The following is a 26,083-nucleotide window of genomic DNA, read 5'->3' on the forward strand; positions in this document are numbered from 1 at the left end:
TCACAATATTGTCCACATCTTTCCTGAAATGTCAGTCTCAAAACTGGGACACAATATTCAAATTGAGGGGAAATCATCACAGAGTAGTGTGGAAGAATAATTGCATGTGTCTTGCTTACACCATTCCTGTTTATACATCCCAGAAAGTGGTTGCTTTTCTTTTTTTTTTTTTTTGGAGTAACAGTGTCACATTGTTGACTCATTTAGCTTGTGGTCTGCTATAACCCCCAAATCCCCTTTTGCTATGCTCATTCCTAGGCAATTAACTTCCTGTTTCACATTTGTGAAATGACTGTTCCTTTCTAAGTGGAGTAACAAGCATTCATCCTATTAAAATTAATTCTGTTTACCCCCAACCATATCTCCACTTTGTTCAGATCATTCTGAATTATAATCCTATCTCCAAAGAACTTGCAAGCTCTCTGTATTATATAATCTGAAAACTTTCAGTGTTCTCTTTATGCCATTATCAAAATTGTTTATGAAAATATTGAAAAGAACCTTTCATAAAACGATCCCTGAGAAACCCCACTTATTATGCCCTTCCAATGGGACTGTGATCCACTGATAACTACTCTCTAGGAATGGTTAGCCAACCAGTTATGTACCCACTTTATACTTAACTCCCACCTTCAGTTGTCTCATGATGCCAGCCTCCACTGCTTATTAAATTTAAATTTGTGAGGAGGCCCCATATCTATAAAATTACCTCATTCTTCTTCTTCAAATCCCTCCCTATAAAAGCTTGTCAGTAGGTAGGCTGCTAGTGCACAGAGACCAAAGTCTATCATGCTAACAAATAATGTTTTCTTGTTCCTTACGCCTAGTTGACACAAGGCAACTTACCTCGACCCAACTACAAAAGCATCTGAAGTTTCACTCCTACAAATGTGTATCTTGTCCCACTACAGTGGCTTAACTCCCCGCCCACAAGTCAACGTCATTAGACTGATGCAATGGTAGTACAGACACTTACCAGAGGGGCAGCCGAGTCAGTCGGTATCTTCAAAAACAACAAGTAGTCTTGTGGCATATTATAGACTAACAGATATTTTGGAGCATAAGCTTCCACGGGCAAAGACCTGCTGGAGTTCCTGAGGAAGGTCTGAATTTACAGGCTAACGAAAAGGAGAGAGCTCCACTCAAGAGGAGCGCCAGAGTTGACAAAATCATTTCAGTCACTGAGGATGTGGCCCATTATCAGCAGGTAATGTGGAATTATGAACATCAAGTGAGAAGAAACTGCTTTTGTAATTGGCCAGCCACGCCCAGTCTGTTTAATCCTTGGTTGATGGTGTTCTGTTGTTTTCCTTGCTGGGCCTGACTTGTAGCAGGTGACTTCTGGGAAAACATCTGGCTCTGTCAATCTGTTTCTTCACTTCCTGAGGTGGTTATCGTAGTTCCAGGAAAGCTTGGTAAAGGTCTTGTAGGTGTTTTTCACTGTCTGAGGAACCGGTGCAAATGCGGTTACCCATGCAAGGCAAACAACAGAACACCACTGGCTATCACATACAGCCCCCAGCTCAAATCTCTCCAGCGCATCATCAGTGACCTACAACCCACCCTGGACAACAATCTTTCATTCTCACAGACCTTGGAAGGCAGGCCAGCCCTCACCTACAGACAGCCCACCAAGCTGAAACAAATTCTTACCAGCAGCTATAGACCACATCACAGTAACTCTTATGCTTCTGTTCCAATAGATTTTTTAGTCTATAAGGTGCCACGGGACTTCTTGTTGTTTTAATATAGACACTGTTCCTTACATCAACTGTTTTTGGCTTTCAGAAGCTATTCTTCAATGCCCCCACTTACAGTACAATTGACACAAATGCTCCTGGTGAGGACATACACCACTGGCACAAGGAGCACAGTGTGGATACACAAAAGCAATTTAAAAGTGGCTGTATACTCGCCTAACTTAAGTCAACATAATTTTGACCATAAGGGAGACATGCCCTTGTATTCCTCCCATCTGTCTGTATCCATTTGTTGTCTCTTGTCTTATTTATGGGTTGAAAGCTCATTTGTACAAAGACAATCTTTGTTCTGTGTCTGCCTGGTAGCAAGGAAAACAGGATACTGATCCATGATTGTGGCCTCTATGTGCTACGGTAATACAAATTATAACATAGGAACATCTGGGGTCCTGACAGACCAGAGAGTCCCAGATTCTGAGGTGCAACCTGTAATACAGATTAAGATGAGCATCAGTCTAGCTGCTTTTATGTAGCAATACACGACATTTTTTATCTAGGCCTTGGTGGATGAGAGGAGGGGGGAGAGAGTGAGTGCGAGAACACATGATGCATGGGCCCTGGTAAAAGACAAGACGTATTAAAAACAGACGTTTTGACATTCACTGTCTGATACATGAACTTGGCAAGGGTAGTGATAGCACCGATCAAAAAAGGGTACTACTAAGAAGCAACAGATATTGAGTATGCATGTGAACCCACTCCAGAAGATTAGCTCAGGTACATCCTGATCTAACATATGATAAGAGGATTTAACAAAAGTGATGAATAGGGATGTTTTGCCTGAGACACCTAGAGCAAGCTTCAAGGCGAGGTAACAAGCAGATAGCCTGATACATGCAAGTAGGTACATCAATTGTTTGTCAATCTATAGAACACATTACATTGTAACCCTTTGTGTGGCAGAGGGGACAGCAGAAATTTCTGCTGCTGAATAAGCTGCTTCTTGCCATGGGGAGCTCATATATTACTCCTTTATAATTATGCAAATTATATCATTGAAAGCAAGTGAATTAGACAAAGGAACAGAATGGACTAGGGTGTTAAAAGCCCAGTCCACTTACTAGAAGATTTTATCATGTGTGAAGGAGAAACAGGTCATGTGAAGGTAGTTTTCTATAAAACTGTAGATGTCTGACTTGATTAACTGGATGTTATGAGATTAGCAAAAGTTTTTGTTCCTAACCTTTACAGGAAATCCCTATGATTGGTACCAAAATGTGAATTATGAAGAAAAATGAAAATTAAGCTGACTACACCATATTTGTTCTCTCCTTTCTGCCCACCAGCCCCACTGATGAACCAAACCTCTCCTCAAAGCTGCTATCTCCTAGGATATAGCTCTACTGCTCATGGGTGTTTCAAGGGAAAGCAAAGACACTGGGTCTGAAAATACGGGGCCTCAGACAAAGGAGGTTTGCGTCAAATGCATTTGTGAGCCCACAGCTTTTTCTTCTCAAAACACCGCACACACAAGCCTCATTATTTCAGCAATGCTTCAGTTGAGCCAGCAGATGTCTCTGTAGAGTGACAAAGCATATTATCAGGAATCCACCGACCAGCTAAAAACACTGTGTTAAAAAAAATGAGGATTTTCTTATTGCTACCTTGATTTAACTGGGAGGAAAAAATAGAAAAACTGGGAATGAAAATGGCGTTCTTTAAGAAGAGTTTATTAGATGGTCAAAGAGATAAAATTCTACAACCAAGAGGACAACTTTGGCTTAAAGCCGAACACAGTAATTAGAAATGAAGGACTATCTAATAACAAAGGGAAGATAACAGTTGATATTAAATGAGAAGTTATGGGTGCAAAAAATTGATCAAGGAAGCTCAACAAGTCAAGAGCAAATATCTCTGGCTAGTAGGACTAAGGCCAATAAGCAGTTTTTAAAAGCATATTATTATGAATAAAAGAACTCCTAGAAATAGTATAGAACCATTACTAGAGGAAAAGAGTAAAATTATTAATAATGATGAGAAGAGGCAGAGGTATTCAATAAATATTTCCATTCTGTATTTGAAAATAAGAAGAGTGATGTACCTGTGTTACATGAGGATGAAGTACTTTTCAGTCCATCAGGCAACATCTACTGGTTTTAAAATAAGCAGGTACTATTAATATACAGGAGTCCCAGATGAGTTGGCTGAAGAGACCTCTAACTTGTTACTTTTTAATAAATCTTGGACTAACAGGAGAATTACAGAACACTGGAACAGCGACAATGCTCAAAAAGGGCAAGTGGCATTGTGAGAAGGTCGATTCGTCTCATTAGTCCTGGGCAAAATAATTAAAAAGCTGCTACCTGATTTGATTAATAAATAATGGATAGGAATGCAGTTAATGCCAGTCAACATTATTTTATGGAAAGAAGTCAGTCTTGCCGAACAAACCTAATTTCATTCTTTGATAAGATTACAAGATTGGATGATCAAGTTGATAGTGTAGATGTAATAAATTTAGACTTTTGTAAGATGTGACTTAGTATCACACAACATTCTCATTAAGTTAACAATACATAATAGCAACAGAGCATAAATTAAAAGTACCACTAACTGGACAACTGACAGAGCTCAAAAATAAACCAGTGAAGAATCACCCCAAATGAGGTGTTTCTAGGGGCACTGCACCAAAATCAAATGGGATGCTGTGTGTTCATCAATGATCTGGAAGTAAACATACAATCATTACAGATAAAATTTCAGCATGACAAAAATCAATGGAGTCATAAATAACAACAAGGGCACGATAGTAGTATATAATGATCTGTATTAGTTAGTTATGTAGGCCCATTCAAACGTTAAACACCCTAAACTAAACTAAAGGTCACACATGTAACCTTAACTTTGGGATTTCAGTTTCTTAACTTTTGAGTATCAAAACAAAAAGCAGTCAAGTAGCATTCTAAAGACTAGCAAAATAGTTTATTAGATGAGCTTTCGTGGGACAGACCTTCTTCTTGGTCTGAAGAAGTGGGTCTGTCCCATGAAAGCTCACCTAATAAACTATTTTGCTAGTCTTTAAAGTGCTGCTTGACTGCTTTTTGTTTTGATAGTGTATAGACTAGCACGGCTTCCTCTCTTAACTTTTGAGTGTGTGACTTTGCAATCTGAATATTATTTTAATATAGTTTTGTGTATGATTACCTAGATTTCTTTAAAAAAGCAAAGTAAAATCAAATTTAATCACATGGCATCATACTAACCCTCATGTGCAGTCATCAGCTGGTTTGGAATCTTTAACACCACTGCACAGAAAGCACTGACTGACAGCAAAATGGCTTGCCATCATCTATGTGGACCAAACCCTAGAGAAGGATGAGACGTACTTTGCCATGAGTTTAACAGATATTGCTGATAGCAGAGGAACGGTAAGGCACTGAAATCATTCCATTTCAGATACCAGAGGGGAGTTTGTCTAAGCAGGCACAAACTCTTCTGCCACTTTTCTTAAGTTAGACCCCTTACGCCCAATTCCTAGCAAACTGTCATTGTCCCAGGAATCTCTTCCTTGTCTCAATCCCCCATGTCCATTCCTCAGGATTCAAATCCCAATATTTATATCTTTGCCTGGATAGTTCCAGTTCCCCCTCTCCTGCCTGCATGTCTTGTCTGTCTTCTCCCCCAAAAAACTACAGCCTCTAGCTCCTTTGAGGTCCCTCCTCCAATTTCAGGTCTTCCACTTCAGCCATCCCTGTCTCCTTGTCTCTTTGATCATCGAGTCCCAGTTATCTACCTCTTGCTTGCTCTTTGACTGATCTCTATTATTTCCTCTCCAGAACCAATGGGCTACAGATTTTCCCCCATGCAGGGGTGCCCAGTCCCAATTTCCATATTTAGCAAGTTCTAGCCTTCCTTCTCACCAGCCAGTACTAGTTTTCCCCACCAACCTGCCACTTCCAATTTCTCTACTTCCCCATAATCTGTCTCTCACAAAATTCCTTGTGCCAAATCTTCTATTCTTTCACACTGAACTCATCTCCTCTACATTCAAATCTGATAGATTTCTATTCTGTGCTCCCTGGATGCCAACAGGTCATCACAGTGTATAGGAAAAGTGGGCTGCTTCATTTCCAGCATCCAGCTCCACCCTGGGCCCAAGAAGTTATGAACAGCAATTAGAGTTAAAATCCTTCTGAGTCTTCATAGTCCTGGACTAAAGGAAGCATCCCTAATCACTCTGTGCAAATGCTGCTTATAAATTCTATTCAGCACTAGTGCTACAAGAGGACCAAGTCAATCTTTCGAAGCACTGTAAGGAAAAGAGTCTACTGGCTAGGTATCAAATGAGTGTTTTTCAGAAGCTTATAAACTTGGCTAAATTTTGGTGGATTTTCACTTGCAGAGCCAAAGACACACTCCTGACCACAGCAGCCACTCCCCCTGACCAAACTTCAAGCATCTGCTCAAAAGTATTTAAACGGAAAACGTCTCAAGAACATTTTTTAAACAGGCAAAATAATTCCCCTTAGTTTCAGCTAAATTGTTTTGGCTGAAGTTTTCCAGGGGTAGTTTGCCTGCACGGTATGACTAGAACATACAATGTAAGCCCAAATATTTAAAATTTGTCAAAGAAGCATTCAACTGAAAATAAGGTTTTATACTGGAAAGACCTGGGTAACCTGTCATCTGTACCCCAGACCTCTTTTCTCCAGATTTATTAGCATTTTTCCAAGCTGAATCTCACTTTATTTTCTATCCATAATTCCAATCTTGGATATGTTAAACTATTTCTTTCTGAAATATTCTTGCCTCCCAGTTAAAATCATATTAGTAAAAATGTAATTTTAGCTGTAGATTACTTCAATAAATAGGAATATTTATCAAAGAAACACCAAGAATAACAGTATAGCTGTTGCTATCAGCAGTGATGTCTTTTATTGGTTGGATTCTACTGTTTATGTGCTACCTTTTGTAGTATCTGATATGCTGTTTAGTAAGGCACACATCATATCTCCATCAATGTCATGAGGGTTTAGGATGTGAGCTGTCCGCTGAGTCTTCTTAAACTGATCCTCCAGTTCCAGAAAACTTTTGTCTCCAGAGAGAATAGTGAAAGGAATTTGTTTGGGCAGGTGCTCATCTAGACGGCCAGCCTATGTGGAGGTGAGGGAGACATTAAACTAAACATTCAGTTTACCAGCCAAGCTTTTGAAATAAAAAAAACTCCCTTACAGAAGGCTTTTCCCATTAAGTATTATATTTTTAAACCACTCCTCTCTTTCTCTGACCAAACCCACTACCCGTTCTTTTCATCTGAAGTTTTATTATTCCAATTTTCATCATGACTGTTCCATAATTTGCTTTACTAATGTATTACATTTCATATACACAATTCCCATACATCTTATCACCAACAAAAATCAAACCACAAAATAGATCAAATGACTTACATGCATACAAAGTGCAAAATCTGCTGCTTCTCTTCTGGTACCACATCGTGGATGAAGGAAGAAACATCCAATCTTATTAAGGTAATTAAAGATTTTGCACTTTTCTGGAGGCTTCCAGTTGCTGTGTCCTCCTAACAGCAAACGATAAGAGATGCATACCACCACATTATCTTGAGCAACTGCAGTCAAGCAATTCGAGGAGAGGAGTGGAAAACCTTCATAGACTAAAACTGTGTAAAACTAGTCTATATTTCTAAAAGAGGTTGATGTATGGGATAAACTATTTGTATGGTGCACGGGTGGGCAATAGAGGGACCACTACAAGAATATGGTAAGTGATCAGAGGCTGCACTTTTCTACAATTTTAATGGAGAGGGTGTAGAGTCTGGGAAGGAATTTGGGTACAGGAGGAAGCTCTGGGAAGGAGATTGGGGTGCAGGTGTCCATTCTGGGAGGGAATTTTGTTCAGGAGAGGTTTTGACCTGGAGCAAAGGCTTGGGTTGTAGGAGAGGGGTGCCCACTGCAGGCTCTGGCCAGAAGGTACTTACTGTGGGAGGCCCCCCGCTGTGGCCCAGCAAGACCCCTTGGGCAGATTTTCTGCCTGCCACGGGCCCACACACCACTCAAACAGCCCGATTCTTGGGCCAGTGTCCTGAGGAGAGGAGGACTGGGTGTTTTCTTGTGCTGCAGGTGCCTGCAAACACTGCCCTTGTAGTTCCCATTGGCCAGTTTCCAATGGGAGGCTGTGAAAAAGGTACAAGGGGTAGGAATAGGGTATAGGGACTCCTTTCCTCCAAGGGGCATGCCGCACAGAGTGACATGCTGGCTGCAGCAGATGGCCACGTCGAGCAGCATGTGGGGCTGCAGCAGCTGGGAGCCTGCCCCAGGGTCCCACCAGGCCACAGCAGGCCGAATCCAAACATTTGGTGGGATGCATTAAAAGGTCCACTTTGGAGAGCAACAAGATCCTGTTCTTTGAGTTTCATTCTAAGTTAGTGTTCGTAGGTTTCTGTTACGCCCCCAATGTGATTTTCCTAAGTAATTTTTACCTTGAAAGCCCCAGACAAACGTCCCTTGGTTCAGGTTGGCTGGCAGATGAATGAAAAACCTTCCCCAGTTGTCTAAGTCCACCAGCACGATGTGAGTCATGGTGCGCAGGTAGTCGAAATCCGGCAGCTCACTGTCTTCCACTGCATAAAAATATATTTATAAATTCACGTGCATTTTTATTCAATCTGTACATCTCCCATCTCAACTGTGCTTTTAAAAGAAATCCACATAATTTGCTGGTCTGTAAGAATTCTAAGCAATAACTCTTGAAACTATAACCACTGAATAATTATTTTCTTAGCAATTTTTTTAAACCACTTGAGGTAGCTTTTAGTGATTTGTAAATTTACTATGGAGACCACACCATTTAGGATTATGTATTTGATGCACATAATAACCAGCAGTGCAAACTGAAACTATCTACACAAAGTCTGCAAGATATCCTTTATATACTTTAACTTTCCACAAAACTTTCAAGCTGTTGATCACCCATTTATTTTTGGCCAATGCTGTTACCCGCAAAAGACATGGCATACGAACAGGAAGTGTAGGCCACATAATAACAAAAACATGTTTTTGTGGGCAAAGAAAAACCCAGACAGTTAATAATGTAAGCTGCACCAAGTTATTACAGACTCAAAAACTACGTTTAAGGGATCATTATTAAGTTTGGAAAGTCAAGCACAGCATGTAACAAAAGAACTTATAATTAATACATGTAAAGGGGCTCCGCTACGGTTAGAATGCCTTAATCCTACCATTTGCTAACATTTCAGTGCTTGCAGTTTGCAACTTTAATGACCTTTTAACACAGAAAATTGTACACAAAAAGCTAATTAAAAACCCTGCAAAACCACATTCCAATCATGTGACTTTATCTTGACACCCAAAAGGGCCTTCAGCCAATATGGACCCTTAAATACACAGCACAGACTTCTCCCACCTAAGTTAACAGTAACTTGACAACTGTTACAGGTTTTCATTCTCTGTGTTGATCAGCTACTAGGGAAGATGATACACAACTGGATATTTGCTGACAAGTGGAAAAAAGGAAAAACTCTGGAATCTTGGGTTCCATTCTAAGTTCTGCAGGGGCGTGTGCTCCAGTGGGCACAGACTCTTAGGCCTGTTTCCCTTTAGGTTGACCCTTTTTGTCCAGTTCTTTCCAAGCTGTTGCTGTGCCAGTCCCATTCTCTTCACACCCCTGGCTCCTTGTCTCAGTCCAATTCTCTTCTCCTCACCAATTCTACTCTCTACTCCTCAGACTACTCCCCAGGCTCTCTCCTGTTCATCCCATTTTAGTTTCACCATCTGAACTCTGCATCCCCTCCTCCTCACCAAGGCCAAAACCAGACCCCACCACCACCCAAATCTTTTTGTTCTCCTTTCTGTCTCCTTGCCCAGCCCATCTCATGTTACCTATCCAGGCTCCTCGTCCAGCTCTCTCATCTCGGACCCACTGCCAGTCTCTAGTCACCCACACACCACATTCCCTGCCCCCCCCGGCTGCCAGTCCCAGTTTCCTTACAAAAGCTCTTCATGCAATTTCAAAACAACAAGAAGTCCTGTGGCACCTTATAGACTAACAGATATTTTGGAGCATAAGCTTTCGTGGGCAAAGACCTGCTTCATCAGATGCATGAGTGGGGGGGGGGGTGCTTCAGAGGGGTATGAGTGCACGAGTGGGGGGTGTCTTGTGTGGTCAGCTCTGGCCCTACCTTTAACTGGGACCCTACTCTTTAAATACCCCTCTGAAAACACCCCCCACTCATGCATCTGATGAAGTGGGTCTTTGCCCACAAATGCTTATGCTCCAAAATATGTTAGTCTATGAGGTGCCACAGGACTTCTTGTTCTTGAAGATACAGACTAACACGGGTACCTCTCTGATACATACAATTTCAGCATCCTACCCTACTCCCACTGGATACTTGTGTTCCCATCTCTTAGCCCAAACACTCCCAGCTCCTCCTATGTACTCTGGCTCCTCAGAAGACCTCTCACTTGTCTCTCAAGCCTCACTGGTTCCTAGTTCAGACTTCTTGTCCACAGTCCCAAATTCCCATGTGTTCATGATCACCCATCCCTCTATTTCCCTTCCTGACTCCCAGTATCAGTTTTCTCATCTCATTTACTACTTCTCCTCCTCAGATCCAGCTTTTTCACAACATGTTTTTTTTCCAGGGGACTTCCTCCTCCGCATTTTGTGTGCCCAGCAGGGGAATCTCTTAGTTCAAAACTAAGACATGGACTTATCATGGACTAAAGCAGTCAGGAAATGCTGCTACTGAAGGGAAAGTCCCGCTCGCTTCTCTTTAGGTCTGGGCTGGAGCATGCTCAGAGCAAACAAATAATGCTGGATGTTAGCTGTGACCAAGTATCAAGTGTCACCTGAGCCTGTGCAATAGCTTATGAATTGACTAAATTTGTACAGATTTTCATGGAGAGAAAGCACAAGGCACATTCCTGGAACAAAGGCCACACCTTACCACATTTCAAGTCTCTGCTCAAAAGCTTGGCAGCATTTTAAAGAAAAGATTACCAGAATTTTTTAAGATGGCCATAAAACTAGTTTTCCCTAGCTTCACACCTGGAAATGGTTACAGAATCATTTGCCAGAAATATACAACCTGAAGCAGACAATGTCCATAGAAACTTCAGTTAAAATGATTATACTCTGGCAAAGCTTTAAGCAAATGAATCCAGTCTTATAACAGAAAGCATCAGGCAACCTTTATAATAGGCTGAGATACTAGCATCACTGTAAGTGAGTGAGAAAGAATGCACACACACACTATAAAAATAAAATCTCCCATGTGTATAGTCTCTCTCGCCCCTCATAGGAGACTCCTTCCCCTAGTCTTCCAAGGACTTCTGGTCCCTGTTAGGACCCCACATTGCAGCCATTTTTCTTAATCAAATGAAGTGGATTCAACAAAAATCTGTTTGGGTCTCTTTACAGTTGGTCCTTTCTTGGTGACAGAAAATTTTAAGTGCTACCAAAGAGCTCCAAAGTCCTTTTTTCATCTAATAATGATCAGTTCTGGGCTCATAACTTTCAACGAGTATCTCCCTATAGGATGCCAGCTATTGCAATAGGTGGCTCCTTACGTATACCAGGTTGAAAGCATAATTTCCCTGAATGGCATCCACTTTGCACTCCAAAGCTACCCTCTCTGCCTGTGTGGTTCTCAGCACTTCCACATAGTTCTTCCTAACTTTGACTTCTAATTACTACTAAACTATCTTCTCCCTTCATGGAATGAGTAAGTGAATGGAGAAAAAGCGGAAGATGAGCAGCATCTGAAGACGGCTGTCCTTTCCTGTGGTCAGTACAGAACTCCACGTTAAGCATGGTTCACTGAGTCTTGGTAAATTATTTGCATTGTACATACAAGAAACTGAGGTTGAACCTGATCATACAGGTCCAGCCTCCCTGGTCCAGCAACCTTAAGACCTGAGCAGTCCCTGAGTAGGGAACCTGCCAGATCAGGGGTGGCCAGCTCTGCTCCTCATGAGCTCCTGAGCCCCCTGCCTGCAGCTTCCCAACTCCCACTCCCTCTGTGTGGGATCCCCAGCCACCCCTCCCCAGCTGCAGCTTGCCAGGGCCGCCACTTCCCACGTGGCCAGAGCCACAGCTTCCTGCACAGCCATGGCTGCAGCTTCCAGGGGCTGTGGCTTACCGCACGGCCACAGCAATGAGATGCCAGCTTACCAGCTCAGGCCACTGCTCCTGGCCTGGGCTCCCTGGCTGCTGCTAGCCCCACCTTGCAGCCAGACCAGCCGTGGCTGCCCTGCCCTGGAATCCTGCTGCTGGTAAAGCTAGCCCCTCCTCCTACCAACCAGAGACTCTCTGGTCCTCCAAGATCTGTGGTCCTACTGGACGATGGATGTTGGCCGGATGACAGAATGGCAGATTGGGGAGTTTTAGTCTATATAAAGCATTTAGTAACGAAAAGTTCAACTGTAGTTATCACAATTTCACACCAAAAACTTACTAAAATTACACCTTTAAACATAAAACCAAGTTTACATTATTTCATATGTACAGACTAGATATGGGCACATGGTACATTTACATGTACCGTTGAACAATGTCTGAGCCTAGTACAATGTTCTTACTGTGCATTAAACAACAAACTAAAGCCATAATTTCCACATACCTTCTTCACTAGGCTCTTTAGAACATGCTACAGTCTCACTTCCTTCCTTCCTTCCATCTTCTTCTCTCTTTAGAGAAGGAGATTCTGGCTCTTTTTGAACTTTCATTACATCATCTGGAAAGCTTACTTTTTCGGGCTTCTTGTCTACACAAGCCCCACTGGCTTTAAAGGTGAAGACTCTGCTTTCTGACTGTGATCCAAAATGGGCTATATTAGGTTTTTGCAAGAAGCAGTGTTTATCATGATAGTGTTGATGGGCACTCTGAATATCGTGGAAACTTTTGTTGCATGCACCACATCGCACAACATACACCTCTTCGTGGTCTTTCCTTGGGGTGTGACTTTTGCTGAGATGGTCATTCAAGTCTGCGAAGTTTTGTGCTGTCGCTGAACATAAACAACAACGAAACCATAGACTGCCTTTTCCCAGTAGGGTTTTCCGACAATTCTCATGATCTTCCTTTCTGTTTACTCTTGAAATGTACTCTTCCCGGCAGCCACAGGTTAGCAAGTCACCTTTTTCTAATACTATAACATCATCTTTACTTTTTATTGACTCTTCAGACACAAACATGTAATCTGTGCTATGGAAACTGTTATAGTGCATTAGAAATTCTTCTTCAGCATCAAAAAAGAGATCACCACAAAGGCCACAAAAATATTTAACCAGTACCTTATGGCTATGCTGCTCTTGGCAGTGCCGATGTAGTGTTTCTGCTTTATGAAAATTCTTTTTGCACAAGCCACAGCAATATCTGTGAAACTGATGGCTGCCTAAAGATGTACAATGTTGTTTAACGCTGTCTTCAGACTCAAACATTTCCTCACAAATGCAGCATTGCCATCTTCCTAAAATAGGACTTCTCTCAAGAGACCGATCCACAGGAATAGGAAGATGTTCTTTTGATTTAATGGGGATATTACACAGTGTGCCAGAACAGGATGCCATAGGTTCGTCTTCTACAGCTTCCTGCTCATAATAGTAAGAATGTCCACCATGAAATTCAGTAACATGTGCCATAACATTCTTTTCCCTTTGTAGGTCTGTATTGCATGCCCGACACCAGAAAATGAAGTTAGTTAAGTGTGCACCTCCATGGAACCGACTCATATGCAGACGGATGATGCTTGAGTTTTCAGCAAGCTTCCCACACACCCCACACTTGTGACAGATTCTATTTGCTGCCAAAATGTGATTTTCAACTAACTCTTCAGTAGAAAACTTCAGCAGGCATTCACAGAACCAGGCTTTTATTTTGCCAGCGTTGTCCTGACGTCGACTTACTCCAACCTCTTGATTTTTTGTTTCTAAATCCTTTTTCCGTTTTGAAAAGGTAGACTCATTTTCACAGACAGGCTCACTCAAAGCCAATGGTCTCTTAAGAAGTGAAGATGTTGAGTGATTTATAATCTGCCTCAAATTAGATGGGCTTTTATTTCTTTCATTAATATGGCAGAATATCAAGATGGACTTTTCCATTGTGGTAATATTTTTAACTTCGTGTTGAGTTGCATGGCTATGCTGGTTGACCTGGCTTTCATTTGCAAAGAGTTTGTCACAGGTTGGACAGTGGCCTCTTGCTTTAAATATTTCTGCAACCTGAGAGATGCTCTTTTCTGACAGTGATACAGGACCAGCATTACGACAACGAGTTCTAAATTGGATATAAAAATAATATTCACAGCTTTAAATATTCCAAACTTTAGAGATGCACCTAACAAAGTGATCCTTTACATACTCAATACACATCTGCCATCAACCACAATAATTACCAGGAAAGCACTAAGGACAAAAGGGGAAGAAAGTGGGAGAGGTAGTTTCTCTTACTGAACCAACCAGCTGGGGAGAGAGACAAGCTTTTGAGCCACACAGAGCCTGTGGGAAAAGTACTCCCAGTGTCACAGCAAAATGCAAGGCAGAACAGATAGTTTAGCATCACTAGTATCCATATAGTCTAAGGCAGTGGCTCTCAGCACAGACTACTGTACCTCGTTCAGGAGTCTAAGTAGTCTTGTGCACCCCAAACTTCATCTCAATTAAAAACACTTGCTTGGATAAAAAAAAAAAATCAGGGGAAAAAAAAAAAAAAAAAAAAAATCACACAAATATCACAGCACACTATTATTGAAAATATGATTACTTTCCATACAATCATAAAATTAATCAATTTGAATCTGAAAAAGTGGGTCCTTACCCACAAAAGTTTACACTCCAACAAATCTGTTAGTTTATAAGATACCACAGGACTTCTCACTGGTTTTCTGAATTTAAGTAGTAAAATCTTTCATATCCGGCAGCCCCAGGACCAGGAGGATGCCGGATATTCAAACATTATGGATAACAGAGAGGTATACCTAGAAATGCATAACACTAAAGAAAAACAAGGTTAGATATTAAGAAACTAACAGAAATGTATGTAGAGTACTTTATTTACAAAACAGTAGTACTGTACACTGTAAACTTACTGTATTTATGTGTATTTACTTTCACCATACCATACTTGTGGAAAAACGTAACTAAAATTTAGTCATGGTTAATACGTGGATTATTTGAGAGTTCTGAATGATAGAATGCCAGATATGAGTATACTGTACTTGCTTCTCAGCATATAGTATAAAAAGGAGTTTAGTAAGTTATTGTCTATATGAAATTTTAGACATTATGGATTTTACCAGTGTTTTTGTAAAACTAGACAAATATCTAGATGAGTTAATGTACACTTGGAAAAAAATCTGCATAGTCCTCATTAAGGACCATTGCTCTAAGGGCCACTTAAAGTAGAGTAGCTCGTTAACATCTCTGCAGCCATAGCATAAGAAAATGGGCTAGTGGGTTACTCTGCTTGTAATAAGCCATACATCCGGTGTAGCTATGTTCAGTCCATGATTTTTAGCCTCTAGCAAAATAATGAATTCAAGCTCCCAGGCTCATCTTTTGAAACAATTAGGCACGTTTTCTTATGAGGACGAGGCTGTAGATACCTTTACCAGACGTTAAAAAAACCATACTATGGCTGGAAAGCTTCTCTCTGTCACCAACAGAAGTTGCTCCAATAAGAGGTATTACTTCATCCACCAACCCTCCTTAACATCCTGGAGACAACATGGCTACAACTATGTCTTTTCTAAATGTATATTAATAAGCCTAGTAGCTTGTCAAACTTTACAGTACCTACCACATATTTTTATAAAATCTCTGCACATTAGAGAGAACTAGGTGCTCATTCCAGACAACCACACCCAGATGTTTTAAAAAATTGATATTATTTACTGTTTATATTACATCAGTACTGAAATATGATAAGTTTAATACATATAGAAAGGAACCCAATGAATAGTAGACATCTAGTGGATTCTTTACAAACATAGTAAATTTTTAATGTCTCAATGGGTTTGAAATGACATGCTCTCTCTTGCTTACAGGTCAGAGGAGCTTAGATCCACAGAATCAGTAAGACTCACGCTCAAAAGTGAATCACTTGCACTTAATGGACTGGGTTGAGTACACTTGTCATTTTGTTGGAAGCAGATACTTGGAAAAGACCCTTCCCACATACTTTCTCCCAGAAGGGAGAGGAATTGGGAGCAGGGAAATGAGGAAGAATTCTACCACCTCATCTCCTTACAGGGGGAAGCGGTAAGATCATCCATCTACACTCTCTTCCCCCCCACCCCCATTTATCGAGTGGGAATTCCACACAGCTCTACTCCAGCAGGAAGCTCCATGACTGCTAGATCAATAGGCTGGCTGCCACTATTACACAAGTGACCCAGACTCTCCCTTTTCTGATTAACCCTGGAAAAGAAAGCAGTACAACAGCCACAGAACTTCAACTGACCCAGCTGCCTGAACAGTATGAACAACTCAATACTGGCCCTGGTGGGTACTTATCATGGGCTTAAAAATCCATTTTTGTGGGATAGCTTTGCGGGTTTCACACAGCCCTCATTTAAGGTTTAACGAGAAGTAGAAGACAGACTGTGGACACTCTAGCAAAGAGCTAGGATATTTCTGAGAACACCTGCAGCAAGACAGGCATTTAGACTGCAAAAGATACTCCAAAATCCATTGTACACACTGCTAGCACTCTTATTTATACCTCAGCCTTCTCTTGGACTACTGTAAACTATCATTTGGGTCTTCCTTCTTCTCTCTAACACTCACCTAACATATACAAAACGCCTGTGCTTATATCATTCCCTTTAAGTCATTCTGATCCTCTTATCTTTCATTCCCACACATAATCCTTCTGTTAGCTTCTCCTCTTCTGACCTAAATTCAAGCACCTTGTCCCTCCCTACCATCAAGATCCCATACAGTCTTGCTCTTGCTTACCGCATTGTTTTCCTTTCCTCCTACCGCCCCGCATGTCCCTTATGCTCTTTCAAATGCTCTTCCTGCTTCCTGGCTTCCATGACTTTAGCTATGCTGCACACTGTGCTTCAAAACAGCCTTCCATTTGCTGTCTAATTTGCCCACTCCTTCAAACACCTTAAAACCCACTTTTCCAGGAACACTTCCTTTCCACTTTGGCTTCTCCCTTCTTGAAAGTTTATCCCATCTTGTACCTGTACCTTGTTTGTGTTCTATGACTGGGAACACATCTTACCCAGTAAAGCACTTAGTAAGTTTGTGGCCCTATACAGAGAGCTAAAAAAAGAAATTATAGTTTAAGTTATACATAACAGTATTTAGCAGTTGACTCATTTCAAAAATATTTTCCAAATCTAAAACCACTGGATCACAATCCCAAATACACGCAGCATTTTCACAGATCTGTACCAGCACTCCCTGCCTCATCCCAGATAGTAGCAGTAGCTGAAATACAATTCATCATTGTTCCCATTCAATTATCTGGGGAATATGAGGGAAGTGGAACCTTGTGAGACTTTGATGCCACATTACTAGGTATTTAAACACCTCAGAGAAAATACATATCTATGCAGACAAGTTCACTGCATATAGACAATAGACTCTCACAAACCTGAAGTGAGCAGTGAGCTCCATATGTGAACGCAACTTCTGATGGCAAGAAGTACACTTCACTTGGAATGGGACCTCTTTACATAAAGCTATCAGAAGTTTCTTTGCAAAAGATGGGAAAGATAAAGGAAGCGGGGTTCCACTTTCACCTGCAATATGAGATGGTTTAAAATGAAGCCACATATTTCAACCTCCAAAGGCAGTATTTTCTCACTCAGAACACAGCTATTAGCAACACACTCCTTGCCCATCTGCCTAACCATGTCCTCTTTTCCCATTTGAATTCTACCACTTGGTCCCTCCCCAGCTGTTTTTCAAATCAGCAAATTCAAGCCTCTTGCTGTTATTGTCAAGGGCCCTATCAACTTCTCACTTGCTCTTACTAATGTGTTTTACCCAAAAAAGGTATACAAGGTGTAGGAAAAAATATCTATAATACATTTACCAAGGTTTTGCATATATTGATTGTGTCCTCTCATCTTTTCCTTATTAGACTTTAAACACTATGGGGCAGGAAGCTTATTGGATGCCTGCACAAAGTGTAACATGTTGTAGGTATACAAAATAAAACCAATAGTTTCTTATCTAAAACAAGTAATAATTTATGAAAACCTTTGTGGCCATCATTATGCATCACTGTGGATCAAAGAGGAAAAACAGGCATGTGTTTTTCCTTTGCAACTCACCTTTCAGATATTTATATTATTAACAACCAAATAGGAGAGCAATTTCCTGGCAACTGAGGCCAGGCTCTGATGCATTAGGAGAAATCCAAGTTTACTTTTAGATCCAAAGCTTATTTTGAAAGATATGGCAATTGGGAAAAAATCTTTATATTTAAAAATTGAGCAAATGTGATATGGAATCAGTGGGATACAAAAAAACATGGAATTCCAAAATATACTTTTGTACAATCCCTCTCAGACTAGAACACATTAATTTCATATGAAAGCAACCCTGTTCATCTGTACAGTTGGTGTGTCTTTTCCCCAATTTCAGATATCTTAAAATATGTAAATATATTTTTTTAATAATTCAGACAAAACACATATAATCTCATACAGCATACATAAATTATCACAAGGACCTAAAAGATGCTACATTCAATATACAACATACCACTCAATTTAAAAGCTTGAAGGAAGTGATTCTTTCTAGACATATGCTGCAGACATTCATCTCTTATGCTGAACAGAAAGAAACAGTACGGACATGCAAAGCACTGAATAAGCTGTGGAGGGAGGTTTTTTATATGCCCATCCTTTTCATCTATCTGAAAAATAAAAATCTGATTAGTAAAAAAGTCTATCCTGACTATAAAAATACTTCTCATTTTGAACATACATCCATTTTAATGCATAGATATTCTTTATACTTTTACCAGTGGGACACAAAACATACGGAAGTCCAAAATACATTTTGTACAAGATCTTTCAGAAGAGATCAACTAATCTCAAATTAGAATAATCTTGAAAATCTACATAGTTGGTGTATTATAAAAAAAACAAAAACAAAAGTGCTTTTGGACAGATTATAGTTAACCCTACTACAGTCCAAATGACACTCCTAATACAATGGAAATTTCAGAGGACAATGGTTTAAAAGTTTGCTTTGACTTTTGTGAATTCACATAATTGTATAAACACGGTCATCAATTACACACACACTATTCTGAAAGAAAGTTAAGATCACAAACTCAAGCATTCAAAAATTATAAAGTGCCAGAATTAAGGTTGCTCATAAAACCTTACTCCATGCCCTGTGCATTACGATACAGCATCTAATTATATGAGCGTATACCCCGCCCCAAGATCACTGCACAGGATAGAGGGTGCTCGCTAAAAGTAGTACGGTTTTGTTTTATCCTCATTGTTAACTTGTTCCTGCATGCTATTCAGGCCTAGTACTAAATACAGACTTAATTTCCTCATAGCCTTCCTCATTAATTATAGCATGAGAGCGTCACTGACATTAATGAATTTGCTGACAGAACATCCTTGTGAATTATAGATATTATTCCCATTCTAAAGATGGGATGTGATACTAAAGAACAGAGATTAAAGTCAAAATTATTAGAACAACATTTCTGGGATCTTACTTTAAGATGCACAAGACTTGGTTTTTCACAGTTCTGAAACATAAAAAGGACTATAAAATGCTAAGAGACAGCTCACATTTAATTTAGTTGACCATTTCTGCAAAACTGACTCCAGAATCTCACGCTGGTGACTCAGAAAATAAGTAAGACACAATTAGTGGGAACCCTATGAAAACTTTGAAATTGCCCTCTCTTTTCCCAGAGTCCCTGGCCTCATTCACTACATATATTCCAACTTTTGCCACAAAAGAAAGAGTAGGCTTCGACACCACCCCCCAGAATTGTTTCCCGAGCACAAAGCATCCTATGTATTCAATTAGGCAGGGCTTCTGAGGAAAAAACAGTCTGTGATCACATCATTAAAGGCTACATCAAAACGCACACACTAATTAGGGGCAAAATAGAGTTGCAATGGAAAACCCTTTCTTTCACCACTCTAGATTCAAGTCAAACTACTCTCACCGCACGATGCTTAGGCAACTGGAGGCACTGTGAGCGAACAGGAGACTGTCTCCCCACAGTTTCCAGTTCCTATATCTGGCACCACAGTGATTTTGGATGGATGGGTGGAGCACGAAATGCCCTGCTCTGTCCCTGCAAACCTAAGCAGAACAAGTCTGTGCTACTAGCAACTAGAACAGGGAAAAACAATGTGAAGGATCATAACTTGGCCAACTTTTGGTACATTCTTAAGCAATGTAGTGGATGATGTTTGTGACTTAGTGGAACGTCACTGGTCACATAAACGGCAATATATACATATAGATGTCTATCTCCAAAATCTCTGAGCAGACATCATAGCTCCCTTCGCTATATCTGCAAAAGTAATGAAGAGCCTGGCTGGCCTTGCAAACTGTCAATCATCAACAAGTTCTTGCCTTTGATAAAAGGTGATCCCTATACTGCTGAGACGTGGCAAACCTACTGCAGCATGCCACACAGGCGACGGCATTAGCTGGAGATCCATGTAGTGTAATTGCTGGGTCACATGGCGAATGATCAAATCTATAAAGAAAACAATTAGCAACATAATTAGCTCACTCTGTAAGTAATGGAATAAGAGGGGCTTGGGACAAAGCGTGCCATTTGAAGAATCAGGCAAAACCACAACCCAAACCTACTGACTTTCCATTAAAACACAGAACATGACAAATGTTAAATATACAGCTTCATTTAATTAGTCATGTCAATTCAAGTATTTGTCAATGATGTAGTCACAATGGAAGGAGACTTACCTTGATGGCCAACTGGAGAGGGAAAAAACAGAACCTTTTAGTCAGGGGAAGACTTATTTTCAATTTGAATGTATTTACAGAAAGAAATATTGTAAAGTTGCTTGCATGAAGTCTGCATAATATCTGTCTGAGTACTCAGACATCCTCTCTTCACAAGGAACACTGGGATTACAAGGCAGGATGCTAGACATTTAATGTAACATGAAACAAAATACTCTAAGATAAAGATAACTCAATGGTGTTCTTAAATACCCTTACCTTTTCAGGTGACCTAACAGAAGATGACCATTATCAAATTTTCTGTTGCAGTGCATTACAGGGCATAAAATGGGTTTGCTATTTATTGGCATTTGGCCAGTTCTGTGCGGTACAGCTTTTCTTCCTGTGTTAACAGTGCCTGGTTTGAGACCTATATTGAAGAATAAGTACAAACAATTTTGATATTATTTTTAGAAGCTTTTTTTTTTTTTAAACTGAAGCAAACATTCAAGGACTACATTATACTGACCATACAATGTGAAATAACCAAGAGAGGGTCTGATCCCTTTAGGGTTTTTTTAATCCCACTACTCAACAGATTTGTTTTACAGTTAAGAGAATAATGTGATTTGTACATTGTATAAAGCTAACCTCTATTAGGTATATTCCATATTATTTCACAGGGTTGCTCTTTGAAATCTCCTTTGAAATTCCTTCTAACTGACATGTATTTACTGGAACTTATATTTATATAGGCAAAATATTTCTCTTCTGGGTCTCCTACTACAGAGACTCACACAATATAAAGTTTTTCATCCAACAATTCCACCTTGGCAAGTAGCTATGTTACTACAGTATTCTTACAACTGGGAACATTATATTAAAGTTAGCTGGTTGCAAAAGCATTTGCAAAGAATTCTTATAGCAACCACCCCAGAGGAAATTTAAAATGCCACACTGCACAAAATTGATATTTTAAGATTTGGAGATCTCTTGTGAGTCATTTATGCATTGCTAACACTTAATTAAATTATTGGATTATTTCTTGTGTAATGTACCATTTAAAATTTAGAAGTGGTGCAGAACACGTTTTGCTGATGGGTTATTTGACTTCATATTACTTGAGCAATGTTCACTGCTCTAATAAGTATTTATTGTTCAAAAGCTCTAAGTTCCATATTTAAAATTCCCACCCTTTCTAAAGAAATACCTGGCATTTTTAGCCATTGGTCCACACACAATCTTGCTGCTTCTGTGTCACTATGACCCCGGATAAATTCCAGCTCCTGCAATCCATGAGCATATTGGGAGTCTACTTTTTCCTAAAGGGTGAACAGATTAGGTTAAAGGACATTGACCTTTTTTGGTTTTTTTTAAATATGGTGAGCCCCTTAACCTCAGCCCCACCATAGAGCCTGCAACCCCTGCTGGAGACCTCACACTCCTTCAGCCCAACATTCTGCCACAACGCTAAGCCTCACTGCACACTCAGGACACCTTGGCGCCACCCCCATAAATGAATTTAATTATGTGCACCAATATGAAGGTGATGTGTCATTGGTACACCTAAAAAATTCATCCTGTTCAGGGGTGGGAAAAATTAATGGGAGCACTGTCCCCCACCTGCGGAATTAGGAGGCAGTCCAACACTGCTGCTGGAAGCCCTAGAACTAAATTTCCATTTTTCAGCTCTGACCACGAGAAAAAGTTCTTCAAAGCTGTACTAACTCCCCTGCAACCAATTTTTAGCAATAAGACAACATGATACTTTGTATTAACATTTAGGAAATTGTGTGTCCACATCATCCTTCAGAAACAATTTCAATTTGTTCAGTCCTATGCTTTTCATTTACCAGGCTACAAGGATAGCTTGAATTAGGTTAGAGGATGCCAGCAGGAAATGATCAATTAAGAAATGGGGGCAGCAACTAAATACAGAGCTTAATAATTACAAGAGAACAACAGGCAGAACAAATGTCTCTACATAAAACAGCTTTTAAATTTAAGAAATACTGTGGGAACCAGCCCACTAGCACCTTTTTACCGTTTTACTTATGCAGAGGAATAGAAATAAACTTTACAAAGTTTACTCAGAAGAGGCTCATGTATTTTTCTTCCCACAAAGTCATCAGAGACCTCGTAGTGGGATCTAGGGTTCCTACAGTATGTATGATTTCCCAAATGTCTATCATGTTAAGTACTGCAGGATTTTAACATCTTGCCCATAATTAACTTTTAGTATGTTTAGCCATGGTATTTTGGATTGAATGAGATGAATAATGTACAACTGGCATGTAAAGTTCATATGATCAAGATCTTCAGTGCTCCAGGAATACACATTTACACTACATCCTTCCAAAGAAAAGTGAAGGATTAGAACAAAACGATGGAAGAATTATTTCCCAGCAACTGTGGAAAGAACTTACCTGACCAGAAAAGTTTCCAGAGCTGCTATAATTAGTCTTGGGCCGTGTCTACACTAGCCCCAAACTTCGAAATGGCCATGCAAATGGCCATTTTGAAGTTTACTAATGAAGCGCTGAAATACATATTCAGCGCCTCATTGGCATGCAGGTGGCCGCGGCACTTCGAAATTGACGTGGCTTGCCCCGACGGGGCTCCTTTTTGAAAGGACCCCACCTACTTCAAAGTCCCCTTATTCTCATCTGCTCATATGAATAAGGGGACTTCGAAGTAGGCGGGGTCCTTTTGAAAAGGAGCCCCGTCAGGACGAGCCATGCAGCAGTGAGCCACGTCAATTTTGAAGTGCTGCAGCCGCCCGCATGCTAATGAGGAGCTGAATATTTATTTCAGCGCTTCATTAGTAAACTTCGAAATGGCCATTTACACGGCCATTTTGAAGTTTGGGGCTAGTGTAGACACAGCCTTGTACTCACAACAGCAGAGTGGTTCTCATATAGACAGAGGAATTCCAAAACTGATCTTCAGGGAAGTAACAGGCTACAAGATCCTCCCACAGTCTTGTTAAGCCTGTCACTCTGATTCATCTTGTCATCAGATATGAAGAATGGATAATGGACCTGCCAACGAACACTACTAGGTCTGGTATCCATGTTTCTATGGTGTGTGGTTGTAGTACTCCAATCATCAACACCAGAACATCTCTAATGTAGTTAAGATCACCAGAACTTTGAGATTCTTTATATTACCACAGTATCTAGAAGTCAGAGCCTTATTGTGTTGAGCAGCATACAAAGACAGTCCCTATCCCAAAGAGCATTCTTTCCTCTGAGACAAGAAATGTAAATCTGACGATATCAAGGAATGACATGTTTAACTGAATTCTGTCTGCATACCAAAATGAGTAAGTGACGTTAATAGAGAATCCCTGCTGAACTCTCCTTTTCCAATGCCCCAGCTGTTAATGTGAAAGAGATCTAGCTCAGATGAAGTTCTGCTTTGAGAAGTATGATCTTTTTCACAGGTACAGTGGGGGTTCACCACTTTTCTATCAAGTCTTCAGAGTCTTCTGGGCCAGCAAAGGTAACTAAGAAGGTGACAATGACTTCTAGTCTCCTTTTTTCTGTTTTTATCTGTTCTTTATGTGGAAAATATCTTGAAATGCATCAGATTCTTCTCCACCTTTACATTATTTCCTGTGACAATGTCAGAATGGGCCCTTTTGGCCTTAGAATTAATGAAATTATAAGAATGACCTCTAATTTTACACTGAATCAAATATGTGGGTCCCTGTTCTCATATGAAATTTCAGGAGGTGTTTGTAACTCAGGCATTCTACTCTATTTCCTCTGAATTTTCAAAGGAGGGAGATAACATGCTGGTCTAGTGACCACTCAATGAAATAGGGTTGCCAGGGCTAATGCCTCAATTGTGCTAGATAGCCCCAGGAACCTGGGAGGATATCCTCCTCCTCCCCGCAAACTGGTAGGTAAGTACATTAGGAGTGATCTAGTACCACTTAGTGTTTCATGCCATAAAAGAGGAGCAATTTTGATCACCTCTCTGTAATCCCAAGATAGCACAGCTGAAAGGAAAATGGTTTCCATGAATCTCTTCTGACATATTCCCTAGGCTTTCATGTGGAAGCAGCCTATGGAGAAGGAGGAGGGAAAGAGAGAGCTCCCTTTTCTGCCCCCTTAGACTCTGAGCTCCTTTCCCTGACAGGAAGGCCATGAGAAGGTACAATTCTGATTATAATGCAGTCTGATGCAGAGCCTCATAGGAGCAACAGAAAGAGCTGGGGAGGAAGTGAATTTTCTGTTTTACAAAAAAAGCCAAATTTTTTCATTTTCTCCCCATTCCATATCAAAATAAAAATGTTCTAAATTTCCCATGAAATAAAATTGCAAAAAGAAATTGTCCATTCAAGCATTTTTGTTTCTATAAAATAGAAAATTATGTTCTGATTTTTACTTTATCAATTTGTCTCAATATTTTTTTCTTTTTTACATTATAAAAAGTTCCAAAATAGAATGTCTCAGCCTTTTTGGAAAGGGCCATTGACTTTTTTTTCCTTAAAAAAATTTTGCTGAGGTTGACCCACTTCTGTGAAACGTATCAGTTTTGATGAATTAGCATTTTCCATCCAGCTTCAGTGACAGCCTGTACAGACAAGCTCAAGGTCAAGCTGGGATGGTGTGCCCGCTAAAAAGCACTGCCATGGAACCTCTGAGGAGAAAAACCCCCGCTAATTCTCTTCAGCATGCAAAGGCAAAGAAGAAAGGATTTAAGCCTACATTTTCACTCCACTACCCCATAAGTAATATGAACTGCTGCCTTACTTTTGTCTTTTTTGGGACCTGAAGTCTATGGCGTTTGTCAGGCTTACCCACAGCAGACTGAGGTGCTCTCCTCTCTGGGAATCGTCAAATTCCCAATACAATTTCCCACAGTGGAGTTGCGGCTTTGAGAGAAAGCCAAAGTTCACCATGCCTTTTCCACTCAAAACCCAGACAAAGCAAAGATTAGCAACTTGTAGAAGCAGTGGATGTTCTCTCAAAATCCATGCCCTGGGAGAGAAAAGGCTGACTGCTTGGGGCAGCAAGGCAGAGCCTTTTCTCTGAGAAGTGCCTAAAGCACCTCTCGGATTCTGCTCAACATCTGCTGCGACTTTGCTAGGGATACAGAGATTTAAATCAAGAGGTGTCAGGAAAATCAGAGTTAGACCCTCATTACTCCACGGATTCCTTACCTGAGGAGAGGGGAATGAAGTTACTATTGCACAAAAAATAAACATAAATTAAAAAAAGTTACAAAACAAGATTGTCAGTAGACACTGAACTCCCAGCTTGTTTTACCCCTGTGAGGCAGAAAATCTGATGGCATGAACTGAAGAGTGGGTTTAGTTCTGGGGCCTCCATCAACATCTTTGGACTATCCCTGAACTCCACAGGTGAGATGCATTATCCACAAGAGTTGAATCAGGAGAGAAGTTGTGCAATA

General features: G+C 40.4%; 1 protein-coding gene across 2 annotated transcripts in view; it reads right to left on the reverse strand.

The window, feature by feature from the left end:
- ZNF451 (zinc finger protein 451) overlaps positions 1–26,083 on the reverse strand; it is a 65,866-nt gene that overhangs the window by 14,331 nt on the left and 25,452 nt on the right. For both annotated transcript variants that reach the window (XM_074991113.1, XM_074991112.1), the window contains exons 5-13: positions 21,870–21,981; positions 20,939–21,089; positions 20,324–20,450; positions 18,467–18,620; positions 17,349–17,496; positions 12,364–14,018; positions 8,200–8,340; positions 7,151–7,281; positions 6,667–6,853 (exon numbers count right to left, since the gene is read on the reverse strand). In XM_074991113.1, coding sequence (XP_074847214.1) covers positions 6,667–6,853; positions 7,151–7,281; positions 8,200–8,340; positions 12,364–14,018; positions 17,349–17,496; positions 18,467–18,620; positions 20,324–20,450; positions 20,939–21,089; positions 21,870–21,981 — 2,806 coding nt within the window. The remainder of the gene's footprint in view (positions 1–6,666; positions 6,854–7,150; positions 7,282–8,199; positions 8,341–12,363; positions 14,019–17,348; positions 17,497–18,466; positions 18,621–20,323; positions 20,451–20,938; positions 21,090–21,869; positions 21,982–26,083) is intronic.

This window comes from Carettochelys insculpta, chromosome 3, assembly GCF_033958435.1.
Source record: "Carettochelys insculpta isolate YL-2023 chromosome 3, ASM3395843v1, whole genome shotgun sequence".
In the NCBI taxonomy this organism is placed as follows: Eukaryota; Metazoa; Chordata; order Testudines; family Carettochelyidae; genus Carettochelys; species Carettochelys insculpta.